Source organism: Apodemus sylvaticus, chromosome 2 (assembly GCF_947179515.1).
Source record: "Apodemus sylvaticus chromosome 2, mApoSyl1.1, whole genome shotgun sequence".
Lineage (NCBI taxonomy): Eukaryota > Metazoa > Chordata > Mammalia > Rodentia > Muridae > Apodemus > Apodemus sylvaticus.
In genome coordinates, this window is record NC_067473.1 from 185,389,582 (window position 1) to 185,406,705 (window position 17,124).

The following is a 17,124-nucleotide window of genomic DNA, read 5'->3' on the forward strand; positions in this document are numbered from 1 at the left end:
TCCTTGGGAGGTAGAAGCAGGTGGATATCTGAGTTTAAGACCAGCCTGTTTTGCACAGTGAGTCCCAGGATATCCAGGGCTACACACAGAAACCCTATCTTGGAAAACAGCAAAACAAAACAAAACACAACAGAATACAATTTCACCAGAAGGTTGAGAGAGGAAGAGAGTGAGGTTCACAATGGAGATGGGGTCCCTGTGGCACTAAGAGTGTGTTGTTGTAGGTATTAGAGCTCCTGCAATGGAGACACAGCCCAGTGGGCCTCCCCTGACAGCCTTTGGCTTGGCCTGAAGCTTCCAAACCTTTTTCTCTTTCTCTAGGAGGAAACCATAGCCAGCAGAGTTCCCGAGCAGATCTTTTATTATTGTTATGAATGAGAACAAGCCCTTGCAAACTAAACTTTATGTTGGCAAAATTTATTCAGAGTCAAAGTCTTGGGCCCACCTCTCCCTCTGGGTTTTAACTCTGGTCAACCCTCTTTGACCCTTTCTCCTGACTTCTCTACTTATTTTTTGCCCTTTGTTGTCTTTATTTCAACTTGAAGTTCAGGCTGTTCAGCCATTCTATTGACTTGAACTGAAATATTGGACAAAACGCATTTTAAGTGGTTTTTAACTAAGAGCTAATGTGGACACATTAGAGTAGATGCCCATATAAACATATTAAGCTTAGGATTATATTCAAGAAGAATTTTAAAAATGGTTGTGTTGTGTTTCTCTGATTAGAAATGTTAAAGAATAAAATTTACATTGTGAGTCATGGTGTAATTAGATTATATTTTATTAGACATTCTTTACAAATTTAAAATACTGCCATTTTTACATGCACAGAAGGAAATCAGTCTAGACAATTATATTTCAGAACTCATTAAAATGAACCACAAAATAGATACTTTTTTGTGTCAAATTCATCCACATACTCGATATGTATACCTAAAGTGCATTATGTTACAAAAAAAAAAAAAAAAAAAAAACAGAGTCAGCAGCACCAAGATACATTTACAAATAAATACATCATCAGTTGACAAAATAAATTATGGTAACAGTGACAGTAATAATTGGATTAGCCTTGGCAAAAAAGGAAAAATATTCACATGACCCATGTGTAGTTTCCTGGGGAGACAATTTGATCCCAATGCATTTACAGTATGTACAGGCAATAAATATGTCTAATACTTTCCATGTGTTTACTATTACAAAATCCTGTAACTTGTCCTTGGAAGATCTTCGATGAAAATTTCAATGCGTCCTGTGAAGACAAGAAAGGGGGAAATAAGATTAATCTCTCTTGCGGACCAGACAACACTTGATAAAGATATGAAAGAGACAGACAGGATCTCAGTTGGAAGAGATGGCAGGACCTCAAGTCGTACACTACGGAAAGTACCCTGTGCGAGTCCTCCATCTCAGGAACCTCAGCGATGGCTGGACTCCTTGATCTAACTGAGAGGTCAGTGTGGCACAGACAGAAAGGCGAGCCTGGATAGCCCACTGTGGTCAGCCAGAAGGAGAACCAGACTGCCGGCCAGCGAGCGGCATGTCGGGAAAGTGGTGTCGTTGAGGACCTGGAGGGTGAGCAAGCTGGGGCCTCCCCACTCACCAGTGTTTCTCACTTAGGAGTTTGTTTCTCGGTATATCGGACTCGCGTGGTCCAAAGTTGGTTTACTCTGTTTGGGTGCTCATCTAGCTGTGGACTGTGATGCTGCAGGTCTGGGATGCTGGCCACACATTGGAGGAGGGGTTATTAAACAGAACACGCTGTGTTCATGTGACAGGACCTGCCCTTTTTTTTTCTTTCTTTTTTTTTTTTTTTTTTTTTGAGCTGTCTTTACAAATTCATTATGAGGTTGATACTGGGCTTTAACTTCAGAGACAAAAAGCAAGAATTATTTGTCTCTCCTAGTTTGATTTGAATAATTTTTTTTAAAAGAAACAAAAAATGTTCTCTTAAAAGAAAAACTCTCATGGCACAGCCCAGGCCAATCTCTAACTTGTAATCCTCCTGTCTCATCAAAAGTCTGTTTTAAATGACAAGATGCCTAGGAATAAAGTGAGTTACCATTGCTCTGTCTGTGTGATTACTCAGAGGCAGTGATGGGGCCGTGGCTCTGAGAGTTTCCTGCTGCCTGTCTCTTCTCTTTGTAAAGTCTATTTCAGTGAAAACACACTCATTTATAAGGAAATGCTTAGGGAGTAGGAATTGACTGTGTCATTGAATTAATAGGCGGATGTGTGGGTGGAGCCTTATGCTGCAGACATGTGTGGGCGTGGGAGTCAAAAAGTCTCTACCACTTTGGCGTGTCACATGCAACTTAAAGAAAAGTGGCTAATACGTAGGGAGTCTCGTGAAACTGACTCTCTCAGTAGTTTTGATTGGGTTGGGAGACTTAAGGAGCTCCTAACAGCAGAGAAAAGGAGAGTTTAAGATGAGTGTTTGAGATGGATGGATGCTAGCAGTAAAGCAAAATAATAATAATAATTCACTTATTTGTGTATTTTGTCTACTAAAATGTGTCTTTCTAAGTGACACTTATTAGATTGAGTTTAAGATAACAAAAGTGGAAATTAATAGTATTTTGAACAATTATTTTTCTCAAAAAGAAAGGAATAAAGTTTTACCTTATCTAGAACTTTTCTTGGCTCTTTCTGAATTTGTCTTTATTAAAGATACACACTGGAAAAGCCAAGTAAAATGTCTCAAATGGCTAGCATGAAAGGGGGGGAGTGTGTGTATGTGTGTGGCGTGTGTGTTAGGTGTGTGGTGTGTATATGTGTCTGTGGTACATGTGTGGTGTATGTATGTATATGTGTGGTGTGTGTGTAGTATATGGTATGTGTGTGTGGTATGTGTTTGGTGTATATGTATGTGCTGTGTACGTGGTGTGAATGTATGTGTGAGTATGGTGTGTGTATGTGTGTAGTGTATGTGGTATGTACATGTATATGTATATGTGTGTGTGATAATGCTTAGAGTTTTAGGGGTTTTTTTGGCCACTGAAAAGCTTTTATATTTTTCTAACTCAGTATTTTCCAAGCCAAAACACAATTTCCAGAAATGAGTTCCTAACTGCATCTGGGCATCTTATATCAAACATCAAAAATTTTAATGCAATCATAAAGCTAAAAGTTATATATATTTCCTTTGAACATTTTTATAGGAGAGGAAACAAGTAAATTTCCCTGGTAGTTTCCCTTAAGAAACTATATAATAATGTATACTGAAGCTCACACCTGCCACTTTGTCAGACTTCTGAAATCACCATATAGCTCCAACTTAGAGAAACTAGTAAGAATTTTCTTAAAAGTCTGGTCACTAACAAACCTTTAATATCTTTAATCTAAAGATTTCACTTGGCTGCCTCAGTCTGTGCGTACTCTGAGCAGCGCACGCTGGATCTTACCCCTTGTGAGTAACTACTTTCAGCCTCTGCCTGTCTTTGCTTAGGACACTGTCTCCTTTTTTTTTTCTGGACACATTTTAATGGAGGCTTAGCATCAGATATTAAAATGATGAACATTGATTGTTAATATTTTTCAGACTCCTGAAGATGAGTACAAACTTTAAAGGAAAGAAGCATTCGTGAAAATTACTTATGCTTCTGTTTTTATAGTTCTAATATAGACTTTTATAGTAGTTTTAATTTAAAAGACTAATATAGTTCTTTTATAGTATATATACATACTATAAGATAATTGATAAAATCAGGACTTAGCAGGAGCTTTTGCACTAGCTATAGATATATATGTTGTATTTACGTCTTGAAGTACCCTGGGTATGTCAGTGAGTCAGGTCCAGTTAACTGCTGTGCTTGGGAGTTCTCAAATGTGGCTGCACATTGAGTAATAAATCTTTAATATATTCAATGTAATTTCTGTTTTATTTACTGTTTCTTCATGTATTTGGAGAGAGAGAGACAGACACACACACAGAGAGAGGGAGAGAGAGAGGGGGGGAGAGAGAGAGGGAGAGAGAGAGAGAGAGAGAGAGAGATGATAGACTATCTCCCCCTTTGAGCTCCATAATCCTGTCTGTACCAAGTCAAAGAGCTGGAACAGCCACGGGGACTTTAAATAAAGAGATCACGAATCGCATAGGACGCGTTCTTGTGTGGCTTTCCTCCTCCTTTCAAACCTCACAGAAGTTCCATACTGAGAAGTAAAAACGCAAGACAAAGCAGCAGATCCTATCAGTGGGTGAACATGGAGAAGTCTGTGCCAACACAGCACTTGCCTGAGCGCTGGGGAGAAGGAAGTGGACCTGGCTGCCCCTGGGGTGTACAGTCCAACTCTACCAGCTAACTCGGCTTCTCCAGTCATTTGGGAGGTGTTTTGGTTTTCTGTGCGGTAAAATGAAATTAATATCTGTCCTCCTTTGCCTCATAGAGACTTGGCCACTTGCCATATAAAATATATGGCAAACACATACATTTATATGAAGTTAACAGAACCCAGTCTCTAGATGCCACAACAAGGGTTTGAAATCGTGTAATCTCATGTAGTTTTCTCTTAGCTCCAAGAGCTTGGCACTTCGTCACAGAAGACAAAAGCGACTCTTAAACTGACTCTTCATTTGCTCAAGGTGGTGGATGTTAATGTTAACGCTAGGCCAGAGACCTGAACCTGAGTTACTGAACTCTTGTTACCTGTGAGTGCTTTGAGTCCCTGTCCTGTAAGAGAAGGGTAAGCCAGCTGCAAGATGTGGCAGCTCCTTATTTCTTACTGTGCCAGTAGGGGAAATCATGCCAGCTTATTGTGCAAATGTATATGAGAAAAACTGAAATCTAAACCAAGACCAAAAAATGTCAGAAACAGTTCTGGTTTTTTGTTGTTGTTATTTGGGGGAGGGGGTTGGTAGAAACCAGCTCAGTTGATTAAATGTAATAAAAAATCAAATAAATACAAAGCATGTGTTTCAAAAATAGCTTGATTTCTTTACATTAAAGTAAGATGGAAATATAATGAAGTACACTTAATTGAATAATGTCTAAGTGGCTCAGAAGCTCTTCTGTGAGACACTGCCTGGCCATGGGTGGTGGGCTGCCAAGGCCTTCTGAGGTCCTCTTTGAAAACAAGGAATGAAAAGCAAGAAATAAAAAAAACCATCTGGAAAGTTTTCTAAGATGTCGACCTGAGGAACAAGTATAATTTCCCAGCAAACCATGATGAGATTCATCAGGTTCAGAAGCTCAGATAAAGATTAGAACTACTGACTCTGTTGGTAGGAAATGCTTATAATCCCAGCATTTGGGAGGCTGAGGCAGGGGGATTGCTTTGAGCCCACAGTCAGCCTTGGCTGTGGGGAAGACCCTGTGTGTGTGTGTGTGTGTGTGTGTGTGTGTGTGTGTGTGTGTGTGTGTGTAGCAAGACAGGAAAAGGAGGGGAAGGAGGGAAGGAGGGAGTTAACAGAGGAAAGAGGAGGGAGGGGAAAGGGAAGAGGATGGGGGAGGAAGGGAAGAAGGAAGGGGGAAGGAAGGTAGGTAGGTAGGTTGGTTGACTGGGCTGGCAGGGGTCCGGTGGGGTAGGGAGAGAAGTAGGGAAATTAAATTGTCTAGCGGGGTAATAAGGACTAGAACCGGAAGTGTGGCCTATACTGGTCTAAAATCATGTAGTCACAGATTAAGATACAGAAGATTCTGGGTCTCGGGGACCAAGGCAAAAGGAGGCAGGGGAGCCCTGCTGAGTACAGTGGAAGGTACCTTGAGCTGGGCTCTAGCGAGGTCCTGGAGGTGTGAGGCAGGGGGTCCTCAAGCAGCCCACTCCCAGCTGTGCTTGGCCAGGCAGACCGAGTCCTTCGCTTCTTTTTCTCCTGTTCTCTGCGTTTCCCCGGCTTGCCTTTCTTCTTCTTCCCCGGTGTCTTGAGTGGCTGTTCTTTGTAAGTCTCCACCTTGTTGGTTTCCTGAGTTAGGTATCTGCCCTCATCATCTGACCCAAACCGCACCGGGTGGTTTTTGGTGTTGGGAGCAGGTTTGGAGTTGGGGGACACCTCCGAGGTAGCTCTGATTTCGGCTGTGTGGATCTCCGCGATCAGATGGTGGAGGAAAAAGCGGCGGCGCAAGTCCTGGATGGACTTGCCCTTGTCATGCAGTAGCTGGTGTTCAGACACCGCACGTTTGCTGTCAGGGGAGAGGACAGTTGTCAGCAGAGGCCCTGCGCATGGGTTCCTTGAAAGAATAAGCTGGCGAGTAGCTGGCTTCTAGAGTAGGGAAGGGAGATAGGCACGGGAGGCCTAGGAACAAGTGCCCAAATCTCGCCATGGTGGGAACAGGAAAATTCTTGGGGGGGGGTTATTTGTATAAAGAAGTAAAGGGGTCGTCAAATTCAGCTCCCGCCATTGCTGGCAACATGATTCAGTTTCCATGACTCTGATTCATGCTCAGAAATGAGACTCAGTCACAAAACCCTTGCTTAGTTCGGTCTGCATCACTGGAAATATACAATAAGTAATAAAATAGGTTGCCCTGAGGTATTGCTGCAGAAAATCTAACTAGGAGATGGATCCTAACTATGAGCATCCTGTCAGTTTCCAGAGTTCTGTTGGAGAAAAAAATGTGCGAATCCTAGGAAATGCAAATGAAGTTGCACTAAGTGAGCACCCTCCAAGCTCACACACACACTCACATGCACACTTGCGCACGTGCGTGTACACACACACACACACACACACACTGTGAGACGATGATAACACAAACAGCGGAAATAGAAACTGTGAGAGGAAGGCAGGAAGACTGAGGGAGGACTGAAGGGAAGGCAGTTTAGGGAAATATTGGACCAAGAGGCAAGAATGTAACATTTACGAATACTCATCAGGAACCTGTATAGGAAGGAGAAGGGGCCAAACAGACTAGTTTCTGCCTACAGTAGTAGCAGCAGGTGGTCTATTCTGAACTCTGCCTCAATGAGATACCTATTCTTGTTAATGTTTTCTTTTTAATAAAAAATCTGAGAGGGAGGTAGGAAGATGGAAACACCCATAATTTCAGTGCTTAGGAAGCTGAGGCGTGCGGATTGCCTTGAGTTTGACAGCATCTGTGTTTTACACCAGTCCCCACCCACTACACCACTCATTGGGCTTGTTTCAATTTATACTTTATTTTCTCTTTCCTCCCCATCTCTCTATCTCTCTTTCATTCTTTTGCTCCTTTTTTAAAAGATTCCCAAGTGCTGGGATCGTAGGTATGCATCACCATCTAAAGCTTTTAATGAAGTTTATACCAAATCCCAGTTTTCACCAGTAGACCTAGCCCTCTGAATTGTTTCTCTTCAGAAATATCTGAGTGTATTTCACAGGCCCATTTCCTGAATGTTTTACTTTATTCTCACAGGAGTGTCTGGGGCTATTTAGCTCTTTTAATAAAACTTTGCCAACCCCTCAGAGAAACAAGAGAATAATGAACAGTTTCATTAGGCCCATTTTAAAGATGTGGTAAATGAGAAATGGAGATGAGGAAAGTCTACAAAGCAAGGCTTTGATTCTCCAAAGTCCCCAGCATGTCCCCAAGCCCAGGTAAGGCAGACGTGAATGCCACAGCAAGGGGACAAGACAGAGAAGAGCAGAATAAGCTCATGACAATGGATGGACCAACCAACTCCTCCCAAAGTCGTTTTCAGCAGCAGAATGTAGAGGCAGGATTCTCAGAGCTTGCTTTATTGTGGGGGTGGGGTGGGGTCAGAATGCCAGCTTCCTTGTAGTAGTTTGGTATGGGGACTGACTTTAAGCCATATAGCTGGTTCTAAAAAAAAGACATGACATCATGAGAAGGAATTTAACAGGAGCCTGGATAAATGAGGCACGAAGGAGGCGCTCTTCCTTTCTGAAGGTGCCACATGTGAATAGATTAAAATTCTCTTACTCTGGTAACAGTAATCTGGAAACTTTTAATAGTCTACAAATTTGGGGTTTGGGTACAATGTATTTATATCCTCCAATAACATTTTAAAGGGCACAATTACTTTAATGGTAGTGGCTTTCAAAGCACCACAGTTCAGAATATTTTACCAAAAAACCCCATTAGAAAGAAACTTTTGCTGATAATTAATCGTCCTAGGGACTTTTAGTTCTTTCCCACTTTTTGTCTTCAAGGTAATTCTCAATTCTGTCTGAACTTGGAGCCAAATCTTTACTAGTTGGTCTATTTGAATCAAGTCACCATTGCCCCTGCCTCTGTCATTAGCATGGGTGTCTGTCATGTTGGCAAGCCGGCCAGTGTGAGTCATGGCACCTTCACAACTGAGAAGCTGTACTCCCCAGTTTGGTTTTCACAGAAAAAGCAATAATAGTTTATCCTTGTGTTTTATAAAACGCAAGTAGCATGGTGTTTGGTACCTCTCTGCTGGGGTACATGGTTCCTAGCTTACATACTCTTAAGACAAATTACTTAATATCTTTAGGACAACTGCCTTTAATATACTGTGGAGAACACATAGCTGTTTGGAAATTGCATTGAAGGAGTGGAAGAACACGGTGATATTTTATCATCAATGAGAAACAAGCTTCATGAAATTATCCAAAGTATTATAAGAGATGACAGAGATATTTAACATGAACAAACAGGATAGATCTTGGTTGCGAGAAATAAATTCAAGGGATTTTCAAAGTAGATAACTCTGAAACATTTTAGCTGCAAATATGGCAACAATCATTATCTGTAAACACATTTCATAGCACAGTGGTTCACATGGATCTTATTACAAGCCTAAGCGCCAACACGGAAAGATGAGTGCATTAATGCTTTATCGTCCTCTTTGATTATTGTAAAAAAAAAAAAGAAAAAGAAAAAATGGTCAAAAGTTTCACAGAGATAACTTGGACTTCAGTTAAAACATAGCTGTTCTGCTAGAAAGAAAAAAAAACACTCTCAAGGGAGTTTTCAGGGAGGGAAATGAAGCGTCTCAGGAGCTGTCAAGGAAAGGGGAACAGCAGCCATGGAAAATTCTCTGCCCAAGTTTGTGTGTGCTGATGTGAGGCTTGGGGGATGCACTAGGAGCTTGAGAAAAGCTCTGTGGTCCACAGAGGAGACAGGGTTAGGGTGTTAGGGTTAGCATGACTCACAGAGCTGCCTTCCAATCCCCTTGACTCAGTAGAAAGTTATTCCTTCGTTATGTGGAATAGACCTAGGCTGGCCTAGGCAAGAGAGCCAACGGCGCCTCAGGCTTCTCCATCCCATGGGGTTCCCTTGCTATGGCAGACATGGAGAACCTCGAACCACTGTGTTCGTCTACACAGCAGCACCCACCCACCCCCACTTTCCAGTAGGCAACTTGATCACGAGCTAGTTGTTACTATTCTCTTTCCGATGGCTTAGGAAGTGCACTTACAGTAGTCTCCTGTCTTTAAAATTGTGCCAATCTTTAGCTTAAAAAAATCAATATATCTTAAGCAGTGTCCCTAAAATTGGATACTAGGGTTTGGCAGTAAATTAGAATTTCTTTCAAGGAGCTAGCCTGATCTTGGGAAGTAGTCCATAAATGTTTTGTCCAGCATGTGTGCAAAAATAATGAGTTTTTTTTTTTAAAAAAACACCTCTATTTGGCTATGATGATTTCCACTCAAAAACCTCCATAGTGATGTGATGCACTATTAGCCATTAGGTATGTGAGTGAGGATCTCGTAGTTTTATAACCATAGCCAAGTGTGAGCATTTAAGTACATTACTATATTTCACTGACAGAGCTAAAGCACCGTCCCTAGCTGCCAAATGTTCTCCGAGGGGTAGTTCCATAATATGCAACAAAGAAGGAGTTAAAAACAGCCGTAAGGACAGCTCAGCGCTGTTTTCATGCTGTCATTGTAGGCTCAAGCATGGCTCATTTACTCTCTCTCTAAAGAGAAAATAGGTATTAAGCAACTTTAAAGAAAAAGTTGGCCCCGTTCCAAGACAGAAATTCTTATCCAAATAAATACAGTATGTAAGTGTGCTTTTTTTTTTTTTTTTTAAATCGGCTCATCTGTATTTATATTTCGATGTTAGGTAATTGAATTTCACACAAGTCTCAAAAATGAGGGAAAAGTCTGAAGACAATTTTGAGAAATAAGTCAGCAGTACACTCACCCTTGGGACAATGCTGCCTTATCTCCAGTACAATGCTCCACACAACTCGCTTTAGGAGATTCATAATAGAGTTTCATTTTGGTGCCAAGATCCAGACATGTCTAAAGTAATTTCATTTAAAGATTTTCTGCCTAACTAATAAGAATAGTCCAGAAGCAGACGCTGAACAGTCGCCTTTTTGTATACCCTTGGGAGTTTACAAGAAGCACCAGGAACCTGACTGTAAATATTAGGTAGATATTGTTGCTTCTATTTCGAGGTGAGCAAGTCCTCCTAATGCCTTCTCCAGAGCAGAATGGCTCAGTTCTTAAACGTTATGGTTTTCCCATCTTGAACAGAGTCTGTGCTAAGAGAGCAGCTCTAGATGGTATTACAGCTACATCGATGAACTGCTGTGCCCAATAGCCATTCAAGACAGTCAGATTCAAGCATGCCTATTCCTTCCCAAACACTGCAGCCATATTTTGTTGGTGTACTTAGATGTATGCTTATCTCAAAGCCAAAATCACTCTTCTTAAAAAAAAAAATCAAAAAACCAACCACCAGCTGAGAATGCTGAACTACAAGCTTTCAGACCACAATGCAAATACTTCGACTCCGGATTAAAGAACCGTTAGCAATAATTCCAGGAAAAAGAAAGTTTCCACGCCTAAAGTCCATTTTGGAGACAAGCACACTCTGCCTTCCTGAATGGTATCGATACTAAAGTTGGACGTTTGCCACTAAAAAGTTACTACTAAATTATATAATATTCTTTGTTATGTAACAAGTTCTGTTTTATATGCTTAAAATTATGTCATTCATAATAAAACTAGACACAAAGTTTTTGCTTTACACACATAAACTGCCACCCACATTTAGACATATCCACATGAGTGTATACACACACACACACACACACAAGCACACAGACAGTTCCTGAATTCCTCACTTTCCTGCTGAGTTTCAGAACCTCCCGGTGGATAAAGTAACTTTGGTGGTTCCCTACAGGCAGATATTTTGCCAGCGGAGATTCTGAAAAAGACTCCCTCTTACAGAAAGGCACATCAAACTTGTCTCGTGCCTATCCCCTTTTGGGGTCTCACCAGCTCTCTAGGTGGCTCTCCTGGGTTCAGCTCCTTACTAACAGGTACCCCGTGACTGTGTCTAACTCAGGTAGGACCATCAGGGAAGATCTGAACCCTCTGCTTACTCGGCATCGCCCGACTCAGCCTGGCCACCTCTGGGCGCTGGTCTTCACCACCACCCCTCGCCCCAGGAGAAAGATCGGGTACTTACAGCCTGCGGCCAAGCCCCTCCACCGAGCGCCCGCGGGAGGGCACGGAGTAGCTAAGCAGGAATACCAGGACGCTCCACTGCTGAACCAGCCTCCGCAGCATCATGCCGCTCGCTGGCTCTGGAGACCTGCAAGAGTGGAACCCGAGGGTCAGTCTGGCTCTCCATCTCTTCCTTGTACTGACCCGCTCCCTCTTTTGAGAACCCCTTGGCTTCCCAACAGCCACTCCAATGTCGAGGGCATCTCACAAGTTATGAGGAAAAAAGAAAACAAGAAAAAGAAAGCAAGAAAGTGTCTCCGAGCCCCGAGCACTTACTTTTGTAGGAATCAGCGCCTCCAACTGTGCCTCTCTCAAACCGCACAGGCAAAAAGGGACCCGAGAGGGGAAAATGCAATCAGAGAGCTTCCTCTGAAAGATGAGTGAAAACCGAGCGTTTTACATAGGCGTCGGGGATGCGTGGCGCGTTGCTGTGGCTCCCATAGCAATGCCTAATTAGCCTTGGCGGCAGCGCTCGGGGTCGTGGGGCAGGGCGAACCCCTCTTCAAACGCGACTGTCCCGCAGGAGTCAGCTGTCCTGCGCACCGGGCCTCTGGGTGCACAACCACTTGCGGCAGAGCGCGTATATATACATAGCTGTCGGTCTACCTCCTCCGGTGGGCTGGTTGCTTCCGGAAAGTTGATTCCACAACGCCCTTGAACAAGTTGCAGGCGCGCGTGTCGTGGATGCGAGGGCCAGGTGGCCGCGAGGGCGGGTTCCGGCGGCGGGGCGGAGCGGCCCAGCTGGGGCGGCGCAGGTTGGAGAGGAGCTGTGAGCCCAGCCCTGGAAGGTTCACACGCTCCGGGGCCAACCTGCTGAGAAGTGAGCGAGTCGCAAAGAGGTGGCGCCCGAGGAACGCGCGCCGGCAGAACAGGCAGGGGTGAGCAGGCCGGCGGGGGCGGGGAGCACAGGGGAGCCCGGAGCCACGGAGCCCCACCCCAGTCCCGGCCGGCGTGGGCCGATCTGACGCTCTCCTCCTCTTGAACCGGCCTGCTGTTGTCTTAGTCGCAGGTCCAGGAGTCCAGGTCCCCACGGGCGGCAAGGAGGAACCCTGGGTGGCCTGCGAATCCCAAGAGTCCCAAGCTCGCTTGCAAGCTCGCAAGACTGCAATCCAACCTTCCTGCCTGGTGTGGCCTTCTCTTGGGGAAGGGACTAACCCTAGTACCCAGGATAGCAAAGGCGATTTTTGGCCTTACTGTTTGGGAAGGGCTGGGGACAGGCATCACATCTGGAGCAGATCCCAGAAAGGGTGTGTGAGCAAGGATGAAGACCCACTTTGTGATCAGAGAAGACCTGGAGCGCCCAGAGTACTTCTTTCCCACTCTTCTGATAACCTATTCTATGTCCTGCTATAGATTCACTGTGTGACCTTATCCCAATTGCTTCAGCTTCTCAGAGCTGCTGGGTGGGGAGTGGGGGAGAAAGTTGTGAGTTGTTATCATACAGGAAAGGATCTAGAGGGTGTGTGTGTGTGTGTGTGTGTGTGTGTGTGTGTGTGTACTGGTTCCTCAAGGTCCCAGATCCTGCTGAAACGAACACAGGAACCACTCAAAGAATTTTGCCTTCTAGACAATACTACTGAAATTTTCATCTCTCTCTAGGAGGCTAGTGTCACTCAAAGACCTTTGTCAGGCCTGGGCTGTCACCCTGATGTTCTACAGACTTCTAGGGTGGGTACAGCTAGGACTTCTCACCCCTCCCTTCCCTGGCCAGCAGTTAAAGTTTTCAGCTGTCTTGGGCGGAGTTCCCTCTCTTCAGAAGCCCTTGTCTCCTTCCCTTGATCCCTTTAAACTTCATACTTGTTAAAAAAAAAAGTTGGCTTCTTCCCACCTTAAAAAGAAACCTGGGAATTTCCATAAGGTCCTTTAAGCGGTTAAGAACTGTTAGACTTGTTGGCATGGCGTAGAAAGACAACGTTTGAACCTGTGACATTCTGTGATAACCCTTCCCCAAAGATGCTGGAGCCCTAATTGATCTGAAGTGGGGAGCCCCGTGAGAAGAAAAGAAGGGACTCACAAAGCAACCATTCTGCTGTGTTTCCTGAGACTTGTTTAACATTAAACATGATATTTGCTTCACCACCAAGAAAAAAAATCCAAAGGTGCTTTGCCAACTCTCAAATTACTCTGACTTAAAAAGAAAATACACCCCCAGGAAAAGGTTGAAGCAAAAACTGGACACACTATGTGTTAAAAGCTGGAATCTATACACTACTTTGATTTATATTGCTTTTTTCCTAATTAGACAAAATTGGCCCTTTTCTCCCTCCTTCCTTTCTCTACCCATTACCCACTGTCTTCTCTGAGGCTAATGGAAAAACATCATCCATTTTAAAAGAATTTCCTCTCCTGGAAACATAAAGAGAAACTATAGAGAAAATACAGGCAATGCAGAATAAGTAGCTTTATCCCCTCAGAATTAAATACTTTTTCATGCTGTGTCACTTCACCTTTTCCTTGAGTTACAAGCTCCTCCACATTCTGGCCAAAGAAGGGACATCCTGTCAGTCTCATTCAGAAATATTTGTTTTGTAAAATCAAGTCTTTAAGGAATGAAAAGCTTTGTGCAAGTCTTTTCCGTTATGAGGAAGTGGAACCTGCTCCAGGCAGACTGTGTTCCTTTCTTGATGTAGAAATTACCTTTAGTGTCTATCAGCCCAACCCCTGATTCTTTGCCTTGGCTGCAAAGGGTGTTTCATAATCTAAGTTCTGATCTTGCTAAGGTCACAAGGCGTCGAGGAAACAGAGGAAACCCAACCCCCATGCTTATGAACAGGTCACGTGCTTGATCAGGTGACAGGTTTGCTTAGGCTTCCCGTAACACAAGTGCACCTTGGCGAATAGGAGGTTCTGAAGGCCTGTCTCTGTCAGTCCACACTTATGGGAATGCTGAGCTCAAGAGCAGTGTCTAGGCGCCCTACTCTGTAAGTGACAGTTCTCCAAAAGCATCTTTCAAGGAGGGGCCCAGCACCCATAAGTTCACAGTGCTCACCAGTTTATAGGTGTGCCTGGGTGTTTGGAGAGAAGCTAATGGGAAGCTCAAAGTTTTATATTCTGCACTTCCTCTGTCTTCCTTTTGGATCAAACAAGCAAAGAAATAAACATTTGATTTATGTGTGAGTCATGCTTAGGATTAGCTACCAATTCTCACATCTGTCTGCCAGTAGCTTCAAGTCAGGTCTCCAAAAATTCCACAAAACCAAACAAATGGACACATCCTTTCTCTCCTCTGGCCACTTGGCTGTTGACAAAAGCTACCCCTTCGAGTAGTGTCCACGTTCAATTCCCTGGGATCACAGCTCCGGTGCCTCGCCCACCGAGCTAGGGCACTCAAGGCTGCCAAAAGGAAAGGGAATATGAAGATCAGCTTGTAGTTAGGTGAGGATAAAAGTCCGCTAATACCTGGAGTGTCACTTTCGGGAGGGGCTAAAGAGTGTGTCAGGCTGCTGAGATCCTCCTGTGATCGGAAAAGTGGACCCCACACTTTTCCTCATCCATTTAAACCTGGAAAATGCTCTGCTTTCTCCAAACATGACCTGAAAACCCATCCAGGAGACGCTTCTCAGAGCCCAATATGATGCGAGATACAAAGGTCTTAGGCAAAGTGAGTTCTCAAGGACCCACACTTGTGGACCTTCACACCCACCACGGCTTGCTAGAAATATCCCAGGGGAGGGAGGGAGGCAGGGAGCGTCACTTGGGCTGCTGCTCACTAGAAGCCTTTTGCTGAGTCAAGTTCTTGGCTCCCTTGAGCAGACAGCTCTGGACCTGCATGTGACCACAAATAGGATTCAAAGACACCTCCCCCCCCCACCCCCACCCCCGCCTTGTTCAAAGGACAGTCACACCATCACATTTCTTGCCCTGCTGCAGGAAGTTCTAGCCATGGTCCAGTTCCATGTGAACCTGGTGCGGTGCCTAGAAGGCCTCATTCCCAGGCGAGGCTGGGACTCTGAAACATTTACTTCCTTATTCCCATCCTCTTCCCTGTCCCTGGGTAAAAACCAGCCCGCCCCCCTTGGGGCAGCAGTAAGTAACTGCCTTCTCAGGCAGAAAGACATCTGTACTTGGGAAGGTAGGTGTGGCTTTGCATCTGTTTGGTTTTGGGCAGCTCATTGTGTGGCTCTGGGACCTGCCTGCTTTTTTCAGTTTGTCAGAACTAAGGGCATGACAGAGCACAGCCTCCTGTTTGGATCCCTTTGGCTTTGCGGGCCAGATATAGCAAGAGGAGGCCAAGTGTACTTGGGAAAGCATCTAGGGTAGAGTGTGTCATTACAGCAGCAGAGTGGCTGGGTGCTTATCTCTTCATTTACAGGGAGGGGGCAAGTTTGGCTTTCATGGGTCTTAGACTAAAGGGAAGCTTTAGGAGCCTGGGTCTTTTTGCCTTCACTTACCCAACATTCCTGGGCTTTCTTGGCTATGTCTCCTAAGCTTCTAGACTCTCATGGCCAAAGATTTGGGTGGCCCTCTCTTCCTCCCAGAGAAGACAATGTGTTCCAGGGATAGGGGCTCAGGATATTCTCCAGATCCTCTGAGATGGGCTGTCTTGCTCCAACGTAGAAGTGTAATAAACCCCAGGGAGATGGTGAGGATAAATTCTCAACAGACTGGGGCTGAGAAAAGGGTGGGTGGACTGCTCCCCTTCTCCCAGCCCAGGGACTACTCCCTCCTGCTAACCCTCTCCAGTTCCTTAAAGCTCACCTTCGCCAGAGGTCCAGATCCGCTTGCTTTATGCTGCTTAACACACACTGTGCAGCCAACGTGGGGTGAGGGTCTTCAAAGGAGCGGAGAGGAAATGAAGGAGCGGTTGGAGGTTCTCTGTGCCAGAGGTCTCCATATGATGCTTAAAACCCAGTGGCTCTAGAAAAGATCACGTTTCAGGAAAGGATTTGGTTATTTAGTCCTGCTGCCTGCCCCATGCATATGCTGCTTGCCTGGTGCTGGTGCGGACTGCAGAAGGGTGCAGAGTGAGGAACTCTTTTTCTGGCGGGCATGGAATCCACCCAGCGGGTGGCTCCTTTGGAGTTTGTGAGCCGCGCAAAGCTGACTGGGGCAGCAGTGAGCTGTCCATGGTGGTTAGGACGACTTGACATGCTTGCAGGCGATCCCAGCCAGCCTTTAGCCCCAGAGCACAGCCTGGGACATTGCCAGCCCCTGCATCGGCTGCATGCATGTATGCATGCATATAGGCAGCTTCAGGGAGATTTCTCACTCAGACTCTATTCCTCAGGTACATGGTCTAATTTCTCCTGTCCAAATTGTGGCGTCTCTGCCGAGAGCTTCTTCTTGAAGTTGTCAACCCCCACCCCAACCTTCCAGGCAACACCTCAGAATTTTTAGACAGCCTTGGTTACCTTAGCATCCTCTTTCTCTCTTCTCTGACCCACCCTTAGCTGGAGAATGAGACCTATGTCAATGATCTTGTCATAGGTGGGAAGCAGCGAGATAGGTCCACAGCTCTCCCTTTTAGAGAGGTGGAAACTGAGTCCCAGAATTGGTTAGATAGGACTGGGATTTCAGTCTGGCCATTTCCTGGGGATGATAGAGGCAGTAGACCTTACTGACCAGAGGATCATTTTCTTTAGTCATCTGAGCCTGCAAAGCTCTGGTCCTTTCTCTTAGCAGCAGAGGGAATGCATTATTATGGGAAATTGCCCTTAGGTCCATTTTACACTGTGTTCCAACAGACTTTTAAGTCAAACCTAAAATACGTTCTTATACATGGTAAAGCAAGGAATATATTGGCTTTTAACAATTACCAC

The 17,124-nt window shown here is 44.7% G+C and overlaps 1 protein-coding gene across 1 annotated transcript; it reads right to left on the reverse strand.

The window, feature by feature from the left end:
* Positions 1–797: 797 nt before the first annotated feature.
* Pthlh (parathyroid hormone like hormone) lies at positions 798–12,233 on the reverse strand. Its single transcript, XM_052172772.1, has 4 exons — positions 11,642–12,233; positions 11,328–11,453; positions 5,697–6,113; positions 798–1,249 (listed from the first exon to the last, which is right to left on the reverse strand). The coding sequence occupies exons 2-4, from the start codon at positions 11,429–11,431 to the stop codon at positions 1,240–1,242; spliced, it is 531 nt and encodes a 176-aa protein (XP_052028732.1). The 5' UTR covers positions 11,432–11,453; positions 11,642–12,233; the 3' UTR covers positions 798–1,239.
* Between the last annotated feature and the right edge of the window lie 4,891 nt (positions 12,234–17,124).

Coding starts and splice junctions, on each gene's coding strand:
- Pthlh (XM_052172772.1), bottom strand. CDS start 11,431: ATGATGCTGCGGAGGCTGGTTCAGCAGTGGAGCGTCCTGGTATTCCTG. Junction 6,114..11,327: donor GAGGGGCTTGGCCGCAGGCT/GTAAGTACCCGA, acceptor CTCCCCTGACAG/CAAACGTGCGGTGTCTGAAC.